General features: G+C 36.5%; 1 protein-coding gene across 2 annotated transcripts in view; it reads left to right on the top strand.

Annotated features, from left to right (window-relative positions):
• Positions 1–22350, top strand: part of LOC306884722 (serine palmitoyltransferase 3-like) — a 33466-nt gene extending 11116 nt beyond the window's left edge. For both annotated transcript variants that reach the window (XM_079440868.1, XM_079440867.1), the window contains 8 exons: positions 1313–1437; positions 2854–2947; positions 10191–10296; positions 10668–10887; positions 12766–12892; positions 16762–16897; positions 18186–18315; positions 19987–22350. In XM_079440868.1, the coding sequence (XP_079296994.1) occupies positions 1313–1437; positions 2854–2947; positions 10191–10296; positions 10668–10887; positions 12766–12892; positions 16762–16897; positions 18186–18315; positions 19987–20100 (1052 nt within the window). In that variant the 3' untranslated portion in view covers positions 20101–22350. The remainder of the gene's footprint in view (positions 1–1312; positions 1438–2853; positions 2948–10190; positions 10297–10667; positions 10888–12765; positions 12893–16761; positions 16898–18185; positions 18316–19986) is intronic.
• The last annotated feature ends 1790 nt before the right edge of the window (positions 22351–24140 follow it).

Raw genomic sequence — 24140 nt, 5'->3', positions numbered from 1 at the left:
ACCAGGTGAATGAGCTCTTCATGGGTCTCGCTCTCATTTCTCACTTCATTAGACTACTACAATATCCTGGTTAGAAGTCAAGACCCTTATGGGTTTCCTCTGTAGAGAGAGCTCCTTAGTTATCACATTGAAGTGCAGTGTAACCGCCCGGCCCTGAATCAGGTTTAATCAAATACATCATGCTTCAGCTGCCGCTGTGAGAGGGAATAATTGGAGGTCTGGAGTAATCAATGTTGTTTTAGAGTACAAAGCTCTCTATAGGAATCATGTAAAAGGAGAGGCGTTTTCTCATGGACTAGCACTGGGTGTTGTACAACCACTCTGGACTGCTGTCTTATTCAGTGGGAAATATATCTTTAGCCAGAATTTCATGCTTAAAGCTGTTAAACATTTCTAGCGGTCAGACCATTATGGTGTTTTTGCTACTTTGATGGGTAGGAGGGGTTCATGGGATCAGGAAATGATGCCCACATAAGCACTGTGGCTGAGCATGCGTGTTAACATTGCTACAACTACATTGTGTTTTTAAATTAGTTAATTTATATTTGTAAGCATGTGTGTTTAGAAATTGTGCATGACTTAGATTTGAATTAATAATGTAATTAACATTCCAGAATTTTAATGAATTTAAATTAAGACAGCAAACAGGATGCAGACCTAATTCGAAAAGTTAATTTACCCAATTAATTTACTCACCATCATGTCATTCCAAAACTGTTTGATTTACTCTCTTCTCTGGAACTTAAAATAAATTTTAAGAAACGTTTGAGTTTTAGTTTTTAGTTTTTTTTTTTATCCATACAGTGGAAATCAAACTATCTTCTTTTGTGTTCTGCAAAAGAAAGATAGACATACAGGTTTGGAACAAAATTACAATTAGTAAAAAAAAAAATATATATATATATATATATATATATATATATATATATATATATATATATATATATATATATATATATTAGATTATAAGATTTTTTTTTTTTATGATTTTTAGTATCCATGTAAAGTAAGTAAAATAAATAAGGGCTACAGTTGACTGCTACTACTGTTAGTGGCCTTGGATTTTATTTGTTCAAAAGCCTCCTCTAGGTATTGATAATCTCAAGAGCAGATTCAGTTTCTTTTTCTCACAAATCACTTTTGTCTTGAAAAATTGTGGTCTTGTGGTTAAATGAACCAGTCAGTACGTGTCCCTGACATGTTGAGCTGTGGCACTCATGTAGACTCATGTAGCCAAAAGTCAACCAGGAGACTCTTGTAATTTTGATAAAAGTGTCATCTTAATAATACATTTCTTTTTATCTTTTTATAGGCAATTTAAGCATCCATGAAAATCTGGAGCGGCTTGTGGCGGAATTCTTGGGGGTGGAGTCTGCCATGGCATTTGGAATGGGTTTCGCCACCAATTCCATGAACATTCCGGCACTTGTCGGAAAGGTGAGCATTTAAAAATGAATCTTCAAAGGTGACTCTTTATTTTTACACCTGTCTTAAATCACTCATCTGTTGAAGTGGACTTACAAGTGTGGTATTAATCTATTATCTCTGGGCGCCTGCTATTAATTGCAACTATAAACAGTTTTTCACGCACCACAGAATAACCCAATGAACCAGCATACTAAACAAACCCTTGTTAAAAATAATGCTCAATCAGATAGGCAAACACAGTTAGAACTGACAGTGCTTGTTTAGGGTGTTTTATAAAGTTTGTTTATGCTGGGTGCAATGATGTGGTCGGTCATAATCAGCTCAGATTAGAAGACCTCAGGATCTGGTTGAGATCCAGAAGGCTAGAGGACTGTCTTGAGGTGCCAGAAAACTACAACTGGTTGGATTGCATTTGGGGGTGGGGGTTGGGGGATTCCTCAAGCTAAGTCTTCATGATATCGCAGCCTCAAGAGAATTGGTTAAGCAGTGGGTCCTACAACTTCTGCCTTCTGGAGGAGGTGTCAGTTCAAGGCCTCTCAAGGTGAAGAGGAGATGACCGCAACTATTGTTGAATCAGGCAGTGCTCTGTAGCTATTGAGACTTTGGCTTCCAGTTCACATCAGAAGATACATTAAAGAAACGTTAGGAAGTCCAATTCTTTTTAACAACAAAGGCATGGCGACACCTAGTAACACCCAGTATGCAGGTTCTATTCCCAGGCAACATGTTTAGTGATAAAATGCGCTGTAAAATGCTTTGGGTAAAAGTTTCTTCCAAATGCATAAATGTAACAACTGATTAAAGTCATTCATTACTCAGTAGTGTTCTCAGAAGTCTTTGCAAAGTATATATGTCTTTTTTGTAGACTATATAAATATAAGGATGGACTTAATTCTCTTTTCTCCTTAAATGGTTTTTATTACTATTGTTTGAGTAAGTGGTCAAGGACCACCTCACTGGAGATCACTGCAAGAGGCAATGAAGTGGATCTGGGTTCCTGAATCCAGGACAGGATTGAACCTGGGGTTCAGATAAAATATATAGATATATTGAACCTGGGATTCTAAACTAGAATTGGCAATTAAGATTCAATGACAGAAAATGAGGGAGAGAAGAAAAATAGATAAATGAACAAATAAAATAAGAAAACAAATGTAAAGTGATATATGATAATAAGTGCAAACTAGAATAAGATGAAGAGAATGCTTTATAATTTGTAGTTTTTTTTCTTCTTTTATTTTTACCCTTTATACTAGGACTGTTTTTTTTTTTTTAAGGGTGCTACATAAATAATGCTTTATTGTTTGTGATTATTTGTGATATTTCTGAATGGACCCTCACAACATTATTCCACACATTGTGTTATTGATGGATTCCTGCTGTGTTGTGTGTTCAGAGCTGTGCAGTAACAATGTCTGTTTCCAGGGCTGCCTGATTCTGAGCGATGAGCTAAATCACACGTCCCTCATTCTGGGAGCCAGGTTGTCTGGGGCAACTATTCGAGTCTTCAAACACAACAGTGAGTACATATTCAAAATATGAAGTTTAAAGACACCAGGTCACGGTGTGTTCATTTACCCACACAGCTGCTCAGTGTCCAGCATTTGTAAATACTGAGGTCAATCGTCTTCACAATTTGTGATGGTTAGCAAACTAAATTTAAGCGAGGCATTTTTGGGTTTTATAAAAGCTGTGCTTTAGGGAGTGGTTAATGGTATTCTTGTGTAGCTCCTGGAAAACTAGTGTGCATCTTTCTCCAGAGGATGGATGAGAATACATGATGCATGAACAACAAAAGCCAGAATGTACTCTGACAGCGCTGTGTAATACTTGGTTGTGGGTCCTTACAGCAAACCCGAAATCCTCCACATGCCACTGTCTGACTTGAAAACGGTCTTATAAAAAGTGACAGAGGAGTTTAGCAACCCTAGTCCATTGCGCTTGGCTGCAATTGTTCAAATTAAACTCAAAAAACTTTATTAGCTGGTTCAGATTTGTTTAATTATGGTGTAAACTAATGTCGTGTTCAGCTTCCTCAGAAAATGAAAAAGAATGCTGCATGAAGTTGGACTTTCAACTTAGGAACTCGTGCAGAGATTCCCACTTCTGATTTCGCAAAGATGCCGGTGTATGATGTAACATAAGCGGATATGATGAGTTAATGATAACCATTTACTTTCAAGGAGTTAAAGTTCATAATTATACGATAAGCCAACCTGTTTATCAAGCATTTGCCGAGACTGGTGTAAAATACAATAAATGTTCTTTTCTGTTGATACCTGTACACCCACAGAATAAATGTTGGCATTGCATGACAAATACCTACCACGCTAAGGTAGCATTGCCATTTTAAATCTTTATCTGTCTTCATTGAACTTGAAATGGAGAAGAACATAAAAAGATACCCAAAAGCAGAAGAGGATAATTTATCTGTTTTTCTGAATGATCGCTCATTCAAAAAGCTCATTTGAATGCAAACAGACTCGGTTTGTTCAAATGCCCTAAATGTGTTGTTGACATCAGGAATATTTAGGCTTTTGATTTAGCTTTTTTAGTTTATCGGTTACATGCTGGAAGACTTGTGTTTTCTCAGGGGAAAGATTGCAGTTTCATTTGCACATCATTGTTTTGAATAATGATCATTTGTATATATATCAATGAGTTATTTTGAAGCGAGTGGGTGGATTTTCCCTGCACACAGAGTATGTTTTTGTAATACCTACACAATTATTCTGGCTCAAAGTCTCCAAGCTGCAAATACTGTCATTGTCATCTTGAATTAACTAGTGACAACATAACACACTTCAACAAACATAGTTTGCCATTTATGTCCACATACAGTCTACTTGACATTCTTTATTGCATAGTTGTTCTCGGCCTGAAACCTTTGGCGGATCTGTTTTGGTGAGTGTAGCATTTCAGGACTGCATGGATAGTGAAAGCAGGCCGCGTCCACATTGGCCTTCACTGGCCTAAATACGTCCACCTGTTTGAAATGAGGCCACTTTAATGAGAGACTATATGGAACATTTTTTCTTTGGGCTTTTTGTCACTTTTTATTCATGGAGACAGTAGAGAAGGCAGTAAGTTAATAGGGTAAAAGGGGAGGAATGGGATCAGATGCAACAGACCAGAATTAAACCTGTGTTGGCTTTCAAAATCTGTAATTTTGCAGTTAAACTCTGCCATCTGTTGGCCAGGTTGTAGTGTTGCCATGTCTGGTTATTATAAGCAAATTCAGGTTATTTGCTTATAAATACAGAATACAGTCACACATTTGGGCTTACACAATAAAACTTGGCCTATACCAATAATAGCATTGATGAATATCCCAGTGTGCTGTTAGAGCTCAGTTTTACTTAACATCTATATTAATCAATGTAATTTGGTTCCACTTTCTTTCAATGTTTCTGGCATTTCCAGCCTTTCCTCTAGGATACAATTATTGGAAATGCTTTTTTTGTTGTAAGATGTAATTTAGCCTCTGTTAGTGTTTGTTTTGTGCAAGTTTATGCTATAATAAGCCTTCATAATCTTAGAATCACAAACATTATTAAGGCTTATTTTGAATTTATTTTACTAGACCATATTCCTTCTTTATCTAGCGAGGTTTGGCAACACCGTCAGATTGTATCTCAGTAATCTAAAACATTCAATTTAGGTCTCTCAATTCATCTAATGAGCTGTTGAGATGTGCATTGATAGGGCGTCTCTAAAGAAGGAGGGTTGAGAAACACTGTTCTGTATATCCAAGACCAAAACTTGTTGGCCACATACAGAAGAAGCATCTAGAAACATGTTGGGTTGTTCAATTTTACAGCCATATATATTCCTGAAGGTGTACATGACTGGCACAAGAAAATATTTGAGAACCAGCCACTTAGTATTTGTAAGTGTATCTTTCTCATTATGCTTTAACCCTCTGGTTGTGTTCGGGTCAAATTCACCAGAAATTTTTTTTCTTTTTCCTGAAAATACTAGTTAACGTTATCGCATTGGACTCAAACTTACTGACTTTGCGCACATAGGGTACAAGTATTTCTCATAAATTTTTTTAGAATTTTCGTAATTTTTTGTGGGTTTTATTTCACCTAGTCACACTCGTTGTGTTCCCGGTCAAAAATGACCGGACTCCGAACAACTGCTTATAAATCTGTCATTATGCTATATTATCACTAAATATTGGATTCATTCTTTTTGTCAACTTGTTTTCTTTCATTTAGGACTGGTTTTGTGTTTCTATTTGCTTCTGATTAATCGTAAGCCTCATTTATCTGAGAGTAGGCACCTAATTTTTTGAGTGAAAAAAATATTTTTTATGAATAATTTTCACAATATTAAACAAAAAATTATAAAAATTTGCACTGTTTCTCACACTAGTGTACTTTAATGTTTAATCAGGAAGTTTGCTTTTAAATGCTTTTATTTTGTACAAAATTGCAAAAAGTCACACTCGTGGTGTTCCCGGTCAAAAATGACCGGACTCCAAACAACTGCTTATAAATCTGTCAATATACTATATTATCACAAAATATTGGATTCAATCTTTTTGTCAACTTGTTTTCTTTCATTTAGGACTGGTTTTGTGTTTCTATTTGCATCCGATTAATCGTAGGCCTCATTTATCTGAAAGTAGGCACCTAATTTTTTGAGTGAAAAAAGCATTTTTTATGAATAATTTTCACAATATGAGAGAAAAAATTATGAAAATTTGCACTGTTTCTCACACTAGTGTACTTTAATGTTTAATCAAGAAGTTTGCTTTTAAATGCTTTTATTTTGTACAAAATTGCAAAAAGTCACACTCGTGGTGTTCCCGGTCAAAAATGACCGGACTCCAAACAACTGCTTATAAATCTGTCAATATACTATATTATCACAAAATATTGGATTCAATCTTTTTGTCAACTTGTTTTCTTTAATTTAGGACTGGTTTTGTGTTTCTATTTGCATCCGATTAATCGTAGGCCTCATTTATCTGAAAGTAGGCACCTCATTTTTTGAGTGAAAAAAGCATTTTTTATGAATAATTTTCACAATATGAGAGAAAAAATTATGAAAATTTGCACTGTTTCTCACACTAGTGTACTTTAATGTTTAATCAAGAAGTTTGCTTTTAAATGCTTTTATTTTGTACAAAATTGCACAAAGTAACACTTGTCAAAAATTGCCGGCCATTGAAAGTGAATGGGGAAGAATGAAAGAAACAACTAGTGTTCAGGAGCATGTTGTGCTTGCAAACAAAGACCTTGGACCTTTGCATGTGTGGATGCATTTATACTCAAGCTATCACACACACACATGCGCACACACGCACGCGCACACACACACACACACACCCATCCATCCATGCATACAAACTATTTTATTACACCTATTTCATCCTACCCTGAACTGCATGCAATATCCTTTTATGAATAAAAAAGGATCTCTCTCTCTCTCTCTCTCTCTCTCTCTCTCTCTCTCTCACACACACACACACACGCTCAGACTGCCTTGTCTTTAGCCTGCATTGACCTCAAAAATAATCTTTTCTTTCACCACATATTCTAGACTACGGAGCCCCTTAGAGCTCATGGTGGTGGAAAGATTTCGTGGTGGGTGAAAAAAATTTGGGGTGGGAGGAAAAAATATTTTTCAAATCTTTTGCGTTCTCTCGCAAAGATGTTTGCGTTCTCTCACAAAGATGTTTGCGTTCTCTCGCAAAACTTTGCGTTCTCTCGCAAAGATGTTTGCGTTCTCTCGCAAAGATGTTTGCGTTCTCTCGCAAAACTTTGTGTCCTCTCGCAAAAATGCTTGCGTTCTCTCGCAAAGATGTTTGCGTTCTCTCGCAAAGATGTTTGCGTTCTCTCGCAAAACTTTGTGTTCTCTCGCAAAAATGTTTGCGTTCTCTCGCAAAGATGTTTGCGTTCTCTCGCAAAACTTTGTGTTCTCTCGCAAAAATGTTTGCGTTCTCTCGCAAAGATGTTTGCGTTCTCTCGCAAAGATGTTTGCGTTCTCTCGCAAAGATGTTTGCATTCTCTCGCAAAGATGTTTGCTTTCTCTCGCAAAACTTTGCGTTCTCTCGCAAAGATGTTTGCGTTCTCTCGCAAAACTTTGCGTTCTCTCGCAAAACTTTGCGTTCTCTCGCAAAGATGTTTGCGTTCTCTCGCAAAACTTTGTGTTCTCTCGCAAAGATGTTTGCGTTCTCTCGCAAAAATGTTTGCGTTCTCTCGCAAAGATGTTTGCGTTCTCTCGCAAAACTTTGTGTTCTCTCGCAAAGATGCTTGCGTTCTCTCGCAAAGATGTTTGCGTTCTCTCGCAAAACTTTGTGTTCTCTCGCAAAGATGTTTGCGTTCTCTCGCAAAGATGTTTGCGTTCTCTCGCAAAGATGTTTGCTTTCTCTCGCAAAACTTTGCGTTCTCTTGCAAATATGTACGCAAAGTTTTGCGAGGGAACGCAAACATCTTTGCGAGAGAATGCAAAGTTTTGCGAGGGAACGCAAAAGATTTGAAAAATATTTTTTCCTCCCACCCCGATTTTTTTTCACCCACCCCGAAATCTTTCCACCACCATGAGCTCTAAGCGGCTCCGTACTAGACAAAACATTATGACAATATGTTTAGAGGCTTTCGTGTTCTCTCAGAGTAAACAAAAGTTTACAATTAAATGCTAGAGCATACAAATGCCTCACAGTGCCTTGCTTGTCATTTACACGAGGAAGAGACAACTGAAGAAGAATTTTACAGTGACGATGCATTGCAAGATATATTGGAAGATAAAAATATCACTGGACAAGCTGAAAACCTTGCAACAACTGAAAAGAAGCAATCTTCTGATTTTGAGGACCCAGCTGAAGTTGATGTAACGTTCTGGTCGAGGGATGGAAAAAAAAAGATTATTTTGAAGTCAATGCAGGCCAAAGACAAGGCAGTTTGAGCATTTGTGTGCATTGTGTGTGTGTGTGTGTGTGTGTGAGAGAGAGAGAGTTATAATATGAGATTCATAAAAGCATATTGCATACAGTTCAGGGTAGGATGAAATAGGTGTAATACAATAGTTTGTATGCATAGATGTGTGTGTGTGTGTGTGTGTGATAGCGTGAGTATACATGCACGCACTGGTCCAAGGCATTTATGTTTGCAAGCACAACATGCTCCTGAACACTAGTTGTTTCTTTCATTCTTCCCCATTCACTTTCAATGGCCGGCCATTTTTGACAAGTGTTACTTTGTGCAATTTTGTACAAAATAAAAGCATTTAAAAGCAAACTTCCTGATTAAACATTAAAGCACACTAGTGTGAGAAACAGTGCAAATTTTCATAATTTTTTCTCTCATATTGTGAAAATTATTCATAAAAAATATTTTTTTCACTCAAAAAATGAGGTACCTACTTTCAGATAAATGAGGCCTACGATTAATCGGATGCAAATAGAAACACAAAACCAGTCCTAAATGAAAGAAAACAAGTTGACAAAAAGATTGAATCCAATATTTGGTGATAATATAGTATATTGACAGATTTATAAGCAGTTGTTTGGAGTCCGGTCATTTTTGACCGGGAACACCACGAGTGTGACTTTTTGCAATTTTGTACAAAATAAAAGCATTTAAAAGCAAACTTCCTGATTAAACATTAAAGTACACTAGTGTGAGAAATAGTGCAAATTTTTATAATTTTTTGTTTAATATTGTGAAAATTATTCATAAAAAAATTTTTTTTCACTCAAAAAATGAGGTACCTACTCTCGGATAAATGAGGCTTATGATTAATCAGAAGCAAATAGAAACACAAAACCAGTCCTAAATGAAAGAAAACAAGTTGACAAAAAGATTGAATCCAATATTTTGTGATAATATAGCATAATGACAGATTTATAAGCAGTTGTTTGGAGTCCGGTCATTTTTGACCGGGAACACCACGAGTGTGACTTTTTGCAATTTTGTACAAAATAAAAGCATTTAAAAGCAAACTTCCTGATTAAACAATAAAGCACACTAGTGTGAGAAACAGTGCAAATTTTCATAATTTTTTCTCTCATATTGTGAAAATTATTCATAAAAAATTATTTTTTCACTCAAAAAATGAGGTACCTACTTTCAGATAAATGAGGCCTACGATTAATCGGATGCAAATAGAAACACAAAACCAGTCCTAAATGAAAGAAAACAAGTTGACAAAAAGATTGAATCCAATATTTGGTGATAATATAGTATATTGACAGATTTATAAGCAGTTGTTTGGAGTCCGGTCATTTTTGACCGGGAACACCACGAGTGTGACTTTTTGCAATTTTGTACAAAATAAAAGCATTTAAAAGCAAACTTCCTGATTAAACATTAAAGTACACTAGTGTGAGAAACAGTGCAAAATTTTATAATTTTTTGTTTAATATTGTGAAAATTATTCATAAAAAATGCTTTTTTCACTCAAAAAATGAGGTACCTACTCTCGGATAAATGAGGCCTACGATTAAACAGAAGCAAATAGAAACACAAAACCAGTCCTAAATGAAAGAAAACAAGTTGACAAAAAGATTGAATCCAATATTTGGTGATAATATAGCATAATGACAGATTTATAAGCAGTTGTTTGGAGTCCGGTCATTTTTGACCGGTAACACAAAAGGCGTGACCGGAGTCCGAACACAACCAGAGGGTTAAGAAGACCTAAAAATAAGTAGGCTTTTTGTTTGGTTAGGGTAAAATACCAATTGACAATGTGTATTTATTTCAATACCTGATTGTGTCATAATGGGCCTGTGTTTTGTTTGGTTACAGACATGCAGAGTCTAGAAAAAATGCTCAAGGAGGCGATATGCTCGGGTCAACCTCGTAGCCATCGTGTCTGGAAGAAGATCCTCATCATGGTGGAGGGCATTTACAGGTCAGTTCCATTCACTACAGCCTTAAAGTAAGAAGCTATATCAAATGAAAGAGGATCTAATTAAGTAAATTAATAAAAACAACATCTATAGAGAGGTTTCCTACAAATGTATAGCTCAAGATGCTTTACAAAGCATCAAAATGTTAATTAAACAATACTAAATACCTCTGTCTGTCTCTATATTTTGTCTATCTGTCTGTCTCTATATTTTAATATATATTTATATATTATATATATATATATATATATATACACACACACACACATATTTATAGTCACATATTTGCCTTGTGTTTACAAGTTACCATTCTATGTCCATAATCTGATTTCTTACACCTCCTAACTGAATTGTCTTTGTCTATTTCTTTCAGTATGGAAGGCTCTCTTGTCCAGTTGCCGGAGATCTTAGCACTAAAGAAGAAGTACAAGGCTTATCTGTACCTTGATGAGGCCCACAGCATTGGGGCCGTGGGCCTCACAGGTCGGGGGGTTACAGAACATTTTGGGGTGGACCCCAATGAAGTGGATGTTCTAATGGGCACCTTCACTAAGAGCTTCGGGGCTGCTGGCGGGTACATAGCTGGGAAAAAGGTAGGAATTATGTAATACATTACTGTCAGGCTTTTAACAAGACATTCCCTGAGGCAGAAAGCCCAAGGTTTTACAGAAATTCAGATCGTTGAGCTGCTGGTTGTCATTTGGTGACGCTCATGGTACAGAAATGACTTGCGTCACCTTTACTCAGCATGCATTCACCATTCTCGCACACATGGTCTTGTTTCATGATGTGAAACTACATATGTTCTCCAAATGTCACTCACACTCCTGTCACAACGCCTCTCTCATCTCATTACGCCTTTAAAAAAGACCACTTCACTTCATAACCACATCACGGACATAGCAGTTGATTATAAAAGACTGAAAATGACTGCAGGTTTTTTGAATTACACATTCTTTGGAGAACAGAGAGAGAGAGAGAACCCATACATTTGTTATGTAATATTGAGAATTTAATAAGGTGGGACTGTTGGCCGATTGCCAACTCTATTTTATGGGACAAATCAGAATTGCAGGTTTTCACAGGATGCTTCCAAACATGGTACTTTTCTGTAATGTATACTACAGTTTAAAAGTAAATAGATAATCATTACAATCATAAAAAAAAAAAAAAAAATTAATATCATTTTTCTATCTGAAAAATGTAGTGAAATGAGTGGGGCAGCTAGTCAACAGATCTTAGTCATACTTGTCAGCTTGTCAAAGAAAACTTCTGTTCCTCTCCCGTAGGTTTATTGTTTTTTATAAAAGGTACTCGACAGCAGCAGAGTAAAACACATGCTCTCTGCAGCAATAAGGACACTACAGAGACGCAGTGGGAGGTTTGCAAAGAGAGCCGCCAAACGGCTCCAGCCAGTCCCTCGCTCCACAGATGTGGGGGGATTTTCGGACACGTTCTCTTAACTGACTTATCTTATGCTGTTTCCACAAAGCTCCCAGGACCTAAAGCACTGCAAATCTTGCACTCTAAGTGGAAGCAGATGTTTGCTTTGCAGATTTTTCCCCTAAAAACCCCCTCGCCCCCATCCTCAAAGTAGAGGACACATCTGGATGCAGAGGGCCGTGTGCACCTCGAGGTGCATCCCCTCCCCTCATCCTTCCACAGTGGATGCAGATGTCTGAGGACAGAGATTAAGAGCTGAGTATTGGCCCCGGCTTCTGCTCAGAAGCCTTATAATGGATGCAGGACAGACACAATCTCCAAAACTGCTTGTTTGTAATACACAAAGTGTCATCTTATTCAATGACAGCTGTAATAGTTTGTACAGAAAAGCCTGTATTTGTGACCATGTGTGCTTGTTTGCCTCACTGTCAGATCTGCTGTTTGCAAAATGAACATCCTGTATTAGCCGTAACAAACAAACAAACAAATAGATTTTACACAATGACAATGAATAGAGAAGCTGTCCTTAATACTGGATGATCAGCGTCTCAGGTGTGTGCTGTGTGGTTTCATCTCCCTCTAGTGGTGTAATTTGGACAGCACAGTGTTTCAGTTCAACTACTCTCGCATATAGTCATTTTAAATGACATTTTAAATAATTATTACAGGTTTTCCTCTTCTGAACAAACCTGAGTTTAAATATCTTATTCTGGGGTGCAATACACTTCTCATGGATCACCTGCTCAAGTGTTCAAAAGTTCCAACTTACAAACCAGTTAAAAGGATAGCTCATTCCAACAGTTTTGTCGTTAATTACTCACCATTACAGAGGTATTAATTTATTTTTTCAATTTGATGCAATTTATTTTAACTACATTTATTCAAGTTAATTTAATTTGTTAAATTTAAATGTATTTAATATAATTAATTATTAAAGATCTTAGGCAGAATGTCAACTTCAGTGACATAAATATGAACAAATTATGAAAGTATTCCTTTAATGATGGTCGTGTTGTGTTTTTCTGTAGGAGTTAGTGGATTATCTGCGGAGTCACTCTCACAGTGCGGTGTACGCTACTGCCATGTCCCCACCTGTCGTGGAGCAGATTATCAGGGCAATTAAATGCATCATGGGTGTGGATGGAACAACAGAAGGTTGGTCAAAAAGCACTGTATAGACATTGAAGCAATACTAAGACATAAAATCATGAAAGAGACTGTAAAACAACTTTTAGAAAGTCACATGACTGAAGTCATTACTTTGCACTTGATGTGTCAGGATGTTGAGACCCAGATTTCAAACTAGTCAGTCATTCTAAAATCGGAAGACACTGAAATTCTCCACCCAACACTTGTTAAATGTGGGAATCACATGGATTTAATAACAGTATAAATATATTTTGATACAGCCTATAACTCATGGAAAACAGATTTCAATAAAATACAGGACTGGCTTAAAGGTCTTATAGACCTTAAGTCAAGGAAAAGTCGCATATTTCCAGGTATTAGGAGTCAGCAGAATGGCACCAGATGTTAAAAAGGGTTTTCCCAAGCTGTCTTCTGTTTTTGATATGCATTAATCCATATGTTCATGTTTTTAGAGAATACATCATGTTTCATTGTAATTTCACGGCAGTTCACAACATGATAGGAAGGAATTCAGACTGTACTGAAGGGGAGCGTTCAGCACACTACTGTTAAAAAATTTGGGGTCGGTGAGAATTTTTTAATGCTCTTGAAAGCTTATGTGCAACAAAGCTAAATTTATTTGATCAAAAATACAGAAAAAAAACAGTAATTATGTTTTTTGTATTAATTTGATATATTTTAAAATGTTATTTATTCCTGTGATGGCAAAGCCAATTTTTCAGCAGCTATATCTTCAGTGTCACATGATCGTTTAGAAATCATTCTCAGATGCTGATTTGCTGCTTAAGAAACATTTCTTATTATTATCAATGTTGAAAAATTGTGCTGCTTAATCATTTTTGTGGAAACTTTGAAACAATTTTTGATGAACAGAAAGTTCAAAAGAACAGTATTTATTCGAAATAGAAATAGTTTGTAACATTATAAAATTCCTTACTGTCACTTAATTCAATGCATCTTTGTTGAATAAAAGTATTAATTTCTTTAAAAAAAGAAAGAATCTTACTGACTCCAAAATTTTGAACAGTAGCGTGAGTCAACAGAAGAGCAATTAAACTGGGCAAAAAAAATAAAAAGGTTTTATCCATTGAAAATTAAATATGCGTTAAACTATATGCATAAAAATTTAATGAATACAAAATAAAGAAGTTGTGGAATCATCCAAATCAAACTTTTTAATTCAAACTGAGACATGAATATTGTGTTGAGTTAATTGATTAGCTAAACTCCTCTGCTTCGGTTGGACAAATGATTCTAGTCCAAACTTGTCTGAAGAGAATCTCTCTAGGCTGTTTTGAGTTGTTGAACACTATGATGTCTATATCATACTTGGACAAGCCGCCCATGTGTGTCATTACTGGCATGATGTGCAGCTCTGTGGAGGGTGAGTCACACTGATCTGAGAGTTCGCTTTACAATGCTGTAGGCTGCAGAAGACCTGCCACATCTGAACTTGTACCACGTCTATGACTAATTGTTTGGTCTGAGCTTCACCTGCTGTTTCTAGCGTTTGCCAGTGTTCAGTGTTTCTGTTGAAGAGTTTCTAATGTAATGAAAGTTAACAGCAGTTGTATTCGTTCTGCTGACATAAGGTCTTCTGAGCTTTGCTTTACAGCCCACCTCCTTTTGAAATACCTGCCAATCGGTTCACAGGTAATTATATGCAAACATGCTGTTGTTTTCCAAAAACTCAGGCCATGGTGCCAAAGAGTGCTGGAGTCGGACCTGGCCAGCCCCCAGAACTGCATGATTCACACAATTAAATCTGGAGGAGGGAATGAGAGGTAGACATAAACTGAACAAGACAGCGAGTGAAAGGAATTGATGTTCATTGAGCAACTGATTGTTTCCAATCGCATTAAGTTTATAGAATTATCTCTGTGGTTCGAACCACCAAAGGTCAGATTACTAGTCCAGAGCGGTAACCACTAAGCTACCGCTAACCGCATAGTCCCGTTCGCATCTTAGTCCATGCTTCTCAGTTTACCCCAGTCTCTAATTGTGTGCCAAATCCATTGTATCCTATGTACAAGCCAAGAGTGTCTTGGCAAAGGAGGAAATTTGTCTACCATTCAGCCTGACAAAACAAAACCAGCTGGTACTGTTTTTCACATCGACTGACTCCACACACACATTCTGAGGCGTTTTGAAGAGAGTACAGAAATGAGCCTCAAAATGTAATGAAAATGTAAAACGTCCGTAATACTTTATTGTTTTCTGTTTTCTTCCTGTTTTTGTTTGTTACTATGTTTTTGGATTACGTTATGAATGGGTCTGCTCTGTCTCACTTAACTACTTAATGGTCTTAATGAGGGGCTATTAAAAGACCGATCCTGGGATTTGAACGGCAGAGCAAATGATGTCATTTCCCGTCTCCTCTTTTGGGCCCCTTTCCTAGTCTTTCACATACAATCAGCCTGTATCCTAAAGGGAACTAATAGTTGTTTATAAACTCTTCTTGATTAAGCCTACAGAAAAAAGGGTGAAATGTATACATTCTAGTTTGTCTAGGAAAAGGAAAGTTAAGGTATTGCTAAGACTGTTTTGTAAGGGCAATAACTGCTGGTGGTATGGCTGTATGCCACAACATTATGTTGCAATTCCTTGGCCATTTTCCCAGTGTTTTCAACTATATTTAAGTAGAACAACTATGAAACTTGCAGGCAAACAGTGTAGACAAAAAATTGGAAAGAAGTTGGCTAATCTCTGTGCCAGCTGTTTTTAGGACTAGTTTGTAGACATATTTGTTCTATGGTTTGCCTGACATGGTCTGTTTGGCATTCATGCTACCGCAGAGTGGGCGCAGACTCTCTGAGTGCTACAAATTACTGTAGAATTACCAGTGTATTTTCAAATTACCATCAAATTCAAACCGTTTATGTTTATACAAACTATCATAAATAAATGATCAAATCATCAGTCACAGCCTTCAGGTTGTGGGGACAATTGGGAGGCAGGTGCACAGATGTGCTGCTTGTTATGTAACAAAATAGTAAAGTTTATGAATATTAATCAGGTTGTGCACAAATGAATTTAAAGAGTTCATAGTTCACCCAAAAATGAAAATTTGATGTTTATCTGCTTACCCCCCAAGGGCATCCAAGATGTAGGGGACTTTGTTTCTTCAGTAGAATACATTTCCGTCTTGTCATTTAGAATATTTTCATTTAGAATATTTTCAGTCTGGTACAGAGATTTGGTTTGATTCCCAAGCTGCACATAATTACATTAAATATAAAAAAAGATAACAGTAATAATAGTATTATTGCACTTTTTGATAATACTATTATATTTTTAAAATATAAAAATTGAGTATTAAAGTAATTTTATAGTACACGTAAAAAATACAATGCTAATATTTACATTATTAATTTTTTTCAGATTTTTTAAATTTTCACGTGTAAAATCATTTAGCTTTTATGCATTGTTTGAATGAAAATCGTATACAGTATTACAGTTAGTCGTTCTAAAATGGTGATTGTATATTAATAGCTGTCCAAAATGTCGGTGTGCAAATGAGCAGCCTGATCTTATTTACCCAGTGCATTTGTTTCTATTTTGGTCACGCATGTGCACCTGCTCACCACTCATGTGCATGATTTTTGTCAAAAACTATTTTACTGACTATTGTAGTCCTTTGTAGTTCTTTTCTGACAACATATTCTGCATCCCTCTCATCTTGAGGACAATCAAATCCTTCAGATACAGTCCCAGTGGAGGAGCCCTTTGAGATTATTTACACTTTTCCTTTCGACCTGTGCTTGCTCTGTTGTAAATCATGACCTTTATTGTAGACTCCCATTTATGTCTCTCCTTTTCCAATGAAAGCTAACAAATTCTCCTCGATGACGCCTCTGTCTGCATCTCCCCCACAGGCCAGCGAAGAGTTCGGCAGCTGGCTGAGAACACACGCTACTTAAGATCTCGGTTGAAAGAGATGGGCTTCATCATTTACGGCAACCAGGACTCTCCAGTGGTACCACTTCTGCTCTATCTACCTGGGAAAGTTGGGTAAGCAGCTTCTAAAACCAGTGACCTGTTCGGATTACCAATTCTGGCCACGTCCAGTTCGCACAACATGTATAAAAGAGCATCAATTTACACTACAGCATCTCTAAGCTCGCATTTACACAAACCCTATTTAGTCTATTTGAAAACCCTCAGATCGCTGGGCCAGCGAAACATTGTGTTTCTTTGTGAGTTTTTTTCGTGTGTTCTTTGTGATTAAGGACAGTTTCCACTGTCTGGACACTATAGTAATCCTTCTTTGAACTTGTGAACCTGCCCACATTTCGGGCTGCCAATAAATCAACAATGCCAGGTTTACATCGGGTTACAAAGGTGATAGCTTTGAATGCCATGTGGAAAATGTACTGACTGCTTGAGGACACCCCAACAAAAGCTGCAGTCATCTCCACTGGTCATTCCAAAGAAGGCGATGTGGTCTTTTCAAGAAGACGTTGGACCGTAGCCATCTTGGATGGTCTGGTTGATCCATGAATCAGTGGTGAGGAAAAAAAACAAGAGAGGCAGAAAGAAAACATGACATGCGAGAGGCTCATCACTGCACAGGCGTTTCAGACTCCTCCAAAGATAACAGCTTCCTGGCACACCAACAAAGACGACGGCAGCTGTGAGGCCTTTTAAATCCAGCTTTCACTCTCCGTCGCCGCTCTGTTCTCTCACCGCTGTCGTCTCTGCTGACAAAGTGGAGGCCTACTCTCCTCCTCTCGCTCTCAATCTCCATTATACCTTTCCCTTTGCCTTTCTCTCCCTGTCAATCCATTTCTTTTTCTCCCTCTTGGCTAATGCAAATGACAGTCCAGCTGTGCGGTTTACAATGGATTTCCCTTCACTCAAAGGGTGAGGAAAGGTAGCAGACAGTGCAAACTCTGAATGGGATTCTCGACAGCTTTACCCTGCATAATGCTTCTACTTTAAATTCTAGATATGCTAAAAGACAGACAGTGTCTTTCCTATATCTAATCACAAGCTCAGTTTGTAATGAACGTTGTCATATTAAGAGCACTGATAATGTCTGGAAACGTGAATGCAGAAAACACTTTTGGATAAGGCATGTACTGCTTTCAGGATTAGTGTGAAAACCTCTGCCTGTTTCATACCATAAATCATGACATCAACACTAAACAGCCCTACCAAAAAAAAAAAACTTGAAGATGCAAGTTGTTCTAGAACATTTGATTGCTTGGCAGTAGTACATTTGCTAGTGTGTGGGAATAAACTTCATTAAAATCCGTAGTGATGATAAGCCAAAAAGTTGTTAATCATCTGCTCACAGGGCGTTCTCACGGGCCATGTTGAAGAGGAAGATCGGTGTTGTGGTTGTAGGTTTCCCGGCTACACCTATTACAGAGGCCAGGGCTCGCTTCTGTGTGTCTGCCGCCCACACCAGAGAAATGCTTGATAAGGTGATAAACTATAACACCCAACATCTCATAGACCTATCTATCTCTGTCTGTATTCTTTGTTGTTGTTTTTTCATACACTGTCAGTGTTAGACCTTTTGTCTTGTGAAATAAAAATGAGTGTTGAGGCACAAAGAAAATTTTTAAAACATAAAAGCTGAAAATCTAGTTTATTTCCAAAGATTTCTTAATAGGGAGGCACCGATATACAAATTCTGTGATGCATATTTACAGAATTATGTTATGATATATGGCCAGTATTAAAATTCTATACTCTGTCATCTAAATAATGAAAAAATAAAACACTACAAAAAATTATGTGAATGCTAAATTATAATGAAAAAGCATTTCAATTTGAGATTTGCTAATGATTACATTTAACAATTAGTCAATTATCAGTGTTTTTTTTAAACAATTAGTCAATTATCAGTGTTTAGATCAATTTAGAGTGAGAAATAGATTATGATGAGATGAAGTACTTTAAATGTTAATATAGGAAGCAAGTATCACAATTAAATATCCCAAATTGACCAATATGATTTTGGTATGGTAGCTGGTACCGATATGATTTTTTTATTGTTCACTTAAAGGACTTTTGATGAAGAAGTGCTTTAAATAGCATAACAAAAGACAGTAAGCTGTATACTAGGGATGCACGGTATTGGATTTTTGTCGATATCCGATATGCCGATACTTTTCAAATAATTTTGGTCGGTACCGATATATTTACTTTTTGTTTGGAAATAACACCAAGTCTCTCCTGTGCAGAAATTATAAGCAAAATATTTTTTATTTTAGTTAGTTTTTAAAAACTAAACTATATATCAAGTTTTTAAAAATTTTAACTATATATCAATCGCTGCATTTTTTTCCCCCAGAAAGATGCAGTGTTAACCCTAACATTTTATTTTATTTATAAGATTTAATATTTGTGGTCTAAAGCAAGAGTTGTAAAAATTCTGAAAATCTTTGAGCTTTGATTTGTTTAAAAAATAAAACATATTACACATTAATGAATAAATCAGTATATATAAAATAATTTAATTTACAAGTGTCATGTTTGTTTTTTGTTTTTTCATGCAAGCTATAGCTTCTGACCTTTTAAATCAAAACATACTCATCATTTTATGACCTCAATTACTGCTTTTTTTTAAAATCAGAAACAGTCTAAATGTTACTTGTGTAGGCTATTTTACTTTTAATTTAATTAGAAGTAGGCCAACAGGGCCCCCTACAGATTAAAATCCCTTACCGGTCGGGCTTTAGGACCCGGGGGAGGCTGTCACTGCTGCCACTGCACCTGCTATTACTGTTTACTCTATCATACACCGAACGCGATATTTACATTTAAAGCCATTATCGGCCGGTTCCGAATATCGTGCATCCCTGCTGTATACATCTAAAGAATTGGCTCAAAAGAGTACTTCATTTGATTATCAGTTGGACTACATGGGTTGCATGAATGACACTGATTGAACACCTATTGAATTTTATTTTAGATCAATTGATTTAGTGGTTCTTACAATCCAAAGCAGATTTAATGCCTCAGAAAATGTCACTGGAAAGTGCAGCAGAAGTGTCGTAACACATCTCAGACATATTCCCAACCAAAAAAAAATCTATATAGCAAACTCTGATTTTCTTAGCTTCACATTTCACTCCATGTTCTTCCAGGTTCTCCACTGCCTTGATGAACTTGGAGATGACATCAAGGTGAAGTTCTCCCGTCAGAGACCTTCCTATCGGTCAGAGCTGTATGATGAAACAGACTTTGAGCTGGACAGCTAATCACTCATCGTCATCGCTGTGAGTGTGAAGGCTTGTCCAGAGACTGTCAAGATGTGAAAGAAAAAGTGTCCTGCAATTCCACACAGGACAGTTCAGCTTTTCCAAAAAAAAAAAAAAAAAAAAAAAAAAAAAAGTTGCATTTTATTGGTTTTTCAGGTGTGTTTTACTATGAGGCATTGACTTTTACATGTATATTTTGTTAAATTATTTTTAATTCGGTTTTTAACTGTTTTGAGAAGTTTGTTTAATGAGTTTGTCCTCAGGGCATTGTGGGAAAAAGTTAGGGGCAGTGTTTATAGAACGTATATCAAAAGCTGCTCTAAATATATCAAACAATTAACTCCCTTAACACTGACCTACATCAAAACTCTAGCTGAAATCCCTTGAAGTGGCCCTATTTTTTTATCCTGCTGCTAAGATGGACTGATGAAAGACCTCCATTCAGTGCTGGATTATGTGTTTGTGTGATCCACAACTACATTGATTGAACGAGATTGAACAAGGCTGGGCGTTTCAGACCCAGCGCAACTCATTCACAGTCATTAAACATTCATGCATTGCAGCTCTAAGCTCCAAGTCCTTCAAATTTATACTGACATGAATTTATTTGTATTTCATGAGATGGAAATTACTACTGATTTTAAAATAATAATAATAATAAAAAAAAAAACATTTATGGACTGATTGCACTTGAAAATCAAATGTTTGCTTGGAAAGTTTGAAAGGGTTTTTGTGACATTTGTTTGCATATTTCAGATGCAGAACTTCTGTTCATTTGCAGGACTTTAGATTTTATTTCACTCATATTTTCTTCAAAAATCAAAACATCTATTTTGATCATATCTAGGACTAGGAAGCAAGAAAACTTCTAATTCAAAAACAGTTACACTTTTCAAAAAACACCGGTTCGCTTCGGCGTACTCAGATTCTCAAATTAACTCAAGTCTGTTCTTTTTAGTGAATCAGTGCCATACAGTACAACCAATGCAGTACAACCGATTCCCAAACAGATGACAGATTTTGAGCTGGTTCTTTTTAGTGAATCGGACACATACAGCTTACTGTCCCATGTTATGTTATGCTCTTCCAAAGTTCAAAAGTACTTTAATTAAACGATTGAAGAATCAGAATCATTAAGAGGAATCAGGCTCAGAACTTACAATTTCCATCCTTAATTATGAAATGCCACCACCACATTCACATGGTCTCTATAGTAACTGTGTTTACCACAGTAAACACAAAGCATATAGTTATTACCTCTGACTTTCATTTGCTGCTAACTTATTTGTACAAAAAGTAGTGTCTGCACATGTTTTACCAAACTGTTTTGAATGAGACAAAACTTAATTGTTACATTTGGAAGAGATGCAAAATCACTGTCTGAACGCTGGAGCTCAACATGCCAAATATGTTGCACACGAGCCAATGTTCACCTTAAACTAGCAATTAGTAGAGAGATGCACATTCCGCAGGTGTGGGGTAACCGCTTGATTAATGCTGGGAGGAATCAAGACAGATAGTAAATGCTACAGACAGATGGGGTCTAGTCTGCACTTGTTTCACTCATGTTTGAAACAATGTTTGTTATTTCAAGAATACCAACACCATAGTGATGAAGATTTCTCAAGAATGAGGTGAGAAACTAGTGAGATGTCTTGGGGACTAGACTCATCGGACAATGCACGTTTTTGTTCTAGCTATTTCAGGGACACAGTGGGAGTAATTGTTGTTGCACTGGAAAACATTTGCAAACAGCTGGAAAACAACATTTATCAACCAAGGTTGTGTTACTGAAAAAGACATCCAACACACATCCATAGTGTACTACCTCCTCTTCCTGTCAGAAATGAACTTTTTATTAAGGGGCAATTTTAAACCTTTGAGGATGTTTTTTTTTTTATAACCAAAAGTCTTTCTGTCTGTCATGTTATGTATATACACCATGCCAATTAAAACTTGTGAACTATAAAGATATTAAAATATTATTGCAATTAAAAAAAGTTCTATTTTAATATATTTTAAGATGTAATTTATTTTGATGGCAAAGCTGAATTTTCTGCATTTATTACGCCAGTCTTCGTGTCGCATCATCCTTGAGAAATCATTGTAATATGCTGATTTGATGCACAACATTTCTTCTGATCACTGTTGAAAACAATTGTGCTTCTGCTTAATATTTTTGTGGACACCTTTACTGCCAATTTTGATCATTTGAATGCATCTTTGCTGAATAAAATTATACATTTCTTCAACAAAAAAGCAAGCAAGCTATATATATATTTTTGTTTCTTCAAACGTTTATCAGACATGAAAACCAATACATATTAGCTACACATTCAACAGCAACTAGACTGACATAGAAGAATAATATCCATTGTGAAATATCTAAAATATTACACAACAGGTTAAAACTGGAGGCATTTTTAATGTGTGGTATTTTTCAGTGACATTTTTTTCCCCAAGCCCAGGTTATCTGACCCTGGTGTGAAGAAATCCTTGTTGGGAACTATGGCATCCTGCCTTCACCATTGTCTTTTAGGTGGTTTGGTGCAGTTGTATAAGATTTTGGCCAGCAACTGAAAAATTCGAACCTTGCAAAGGATGACTCAGGAGCTATCACTTCTGCAAAGTACGTAAACCCAGACTCATTCTTTGATTATTGACATTTTGGAATTTTAACAGCCCAACTTGGAAAAAAAATCTTTGTTGTTTATAGGAAAATCAAGGACGGACACACATATCAGCAGAAGTGCACAAATACACATGCACACGCAACAGGATGGGCCTCTGTCCATCAGTTTACCCCCACCCTGTGTGTCAGAGGGTCTAGCCGGTCTGGAGAACAGATGTCAAGGCTCCTTCCATCTCCTTTGCTACCAACACAGCAATGTGCTGCTCCAAGAAAACATCTGTCTAAGCATTGACCATCAGCAAAGGGGCCCCAAGAATTGGCTCATCCGCCCTTTGAAACTCGCAAGACTGTGTGCCACTCTAACTGCAAAGATATTCTGAGCCCTGCCAGATTCTTCTCCCTTTTACTTCTTGCTCAACGGCACTAAATGAGATCATTTTTAAACATTACTGAGATGTGAAGTGTGTAATACTTTAGCTCTGCATACCACCTTTTCATCGATGCAGATTTGTGTGCTTAATCAGAAGGTAGACAGTCCAAACAAACATCTTTCAAAGTTCAAGTATTCTTGAAAAAACAAACCCCTTTGAACCACGCAATACACAAGTTCAGGACAAGAGCGATAACATTTGTCGCCCTTTTTTGGGCTCAGACGAGCCATGAAGAACAAACAAATGCAAATCGTGATACACCTCGGCCCCTCTTTCCTCACATTCCTGAAAGTGAAATTTGGAGAAGGTAAAGAAAGCCTCATATTGTTACATCACCTCTCAATTTAGAATCTACAGTAAGTTCATTAGCACTATAATCACTCAAACAAAGGCAAAGCCTATAGGACTTTACAAACTCTGGCCCATTAATCACTTTTAATTAGTGTTTTAAATTAAATGAATCACTCAAGTATTTAGCAGAAATGATGTAGAGTTGAGCAGGTTTTTGGTCTAATTACAAAATGCATGTTTTATCTAGCAGTATTTATTATTGTTAATATTAAACAGTTTGCTCAAAATTAGGGTTTTGTTTTTGTGAATTGTGTCCTGCATAGATTCTAAGCTATATATTTTTATATAGAACTTATCAGTTGAATAGATTTTCAAAATGAAAATTGTTGCATGTTTTTGTTCTGATTTTTAAAGAAGATACAGATTTATTTATTACATTTTTATTTTAATAATAGTTTATATGTTAAGCCATCTAAAATGTTGGTCTGGCCTGCAAAAATATAATCTCTTCATCTTTTCCTCATCCACTGTATTCACAGTAAACCACATAGGACAGATAAAGACATTTGGTACGTGTTCTGCTGATGAGTGCACTAGTGTAATGGGACATGAAGGGTTAAAGCGGTGGGGAGGGGAGGTGACAGCAAACCAAAAGAAGAGGGGGATATAAAAACACCAAAGGCTTT

This window comes from Barbus barbus, assembly GCF_936440315.1.
Source record: "Barbus barbus genome assembly, chromosome: 18".
Lineage (NCBI taxonomy): Eukaryota > Metazoa > Chordata > Actinopteri > Cypriniformes > Cyprinidae > Barbus > Barbus barbus.
This window is presented reverse-complemented; position numbering and strand designations above follow the sequence as displayed.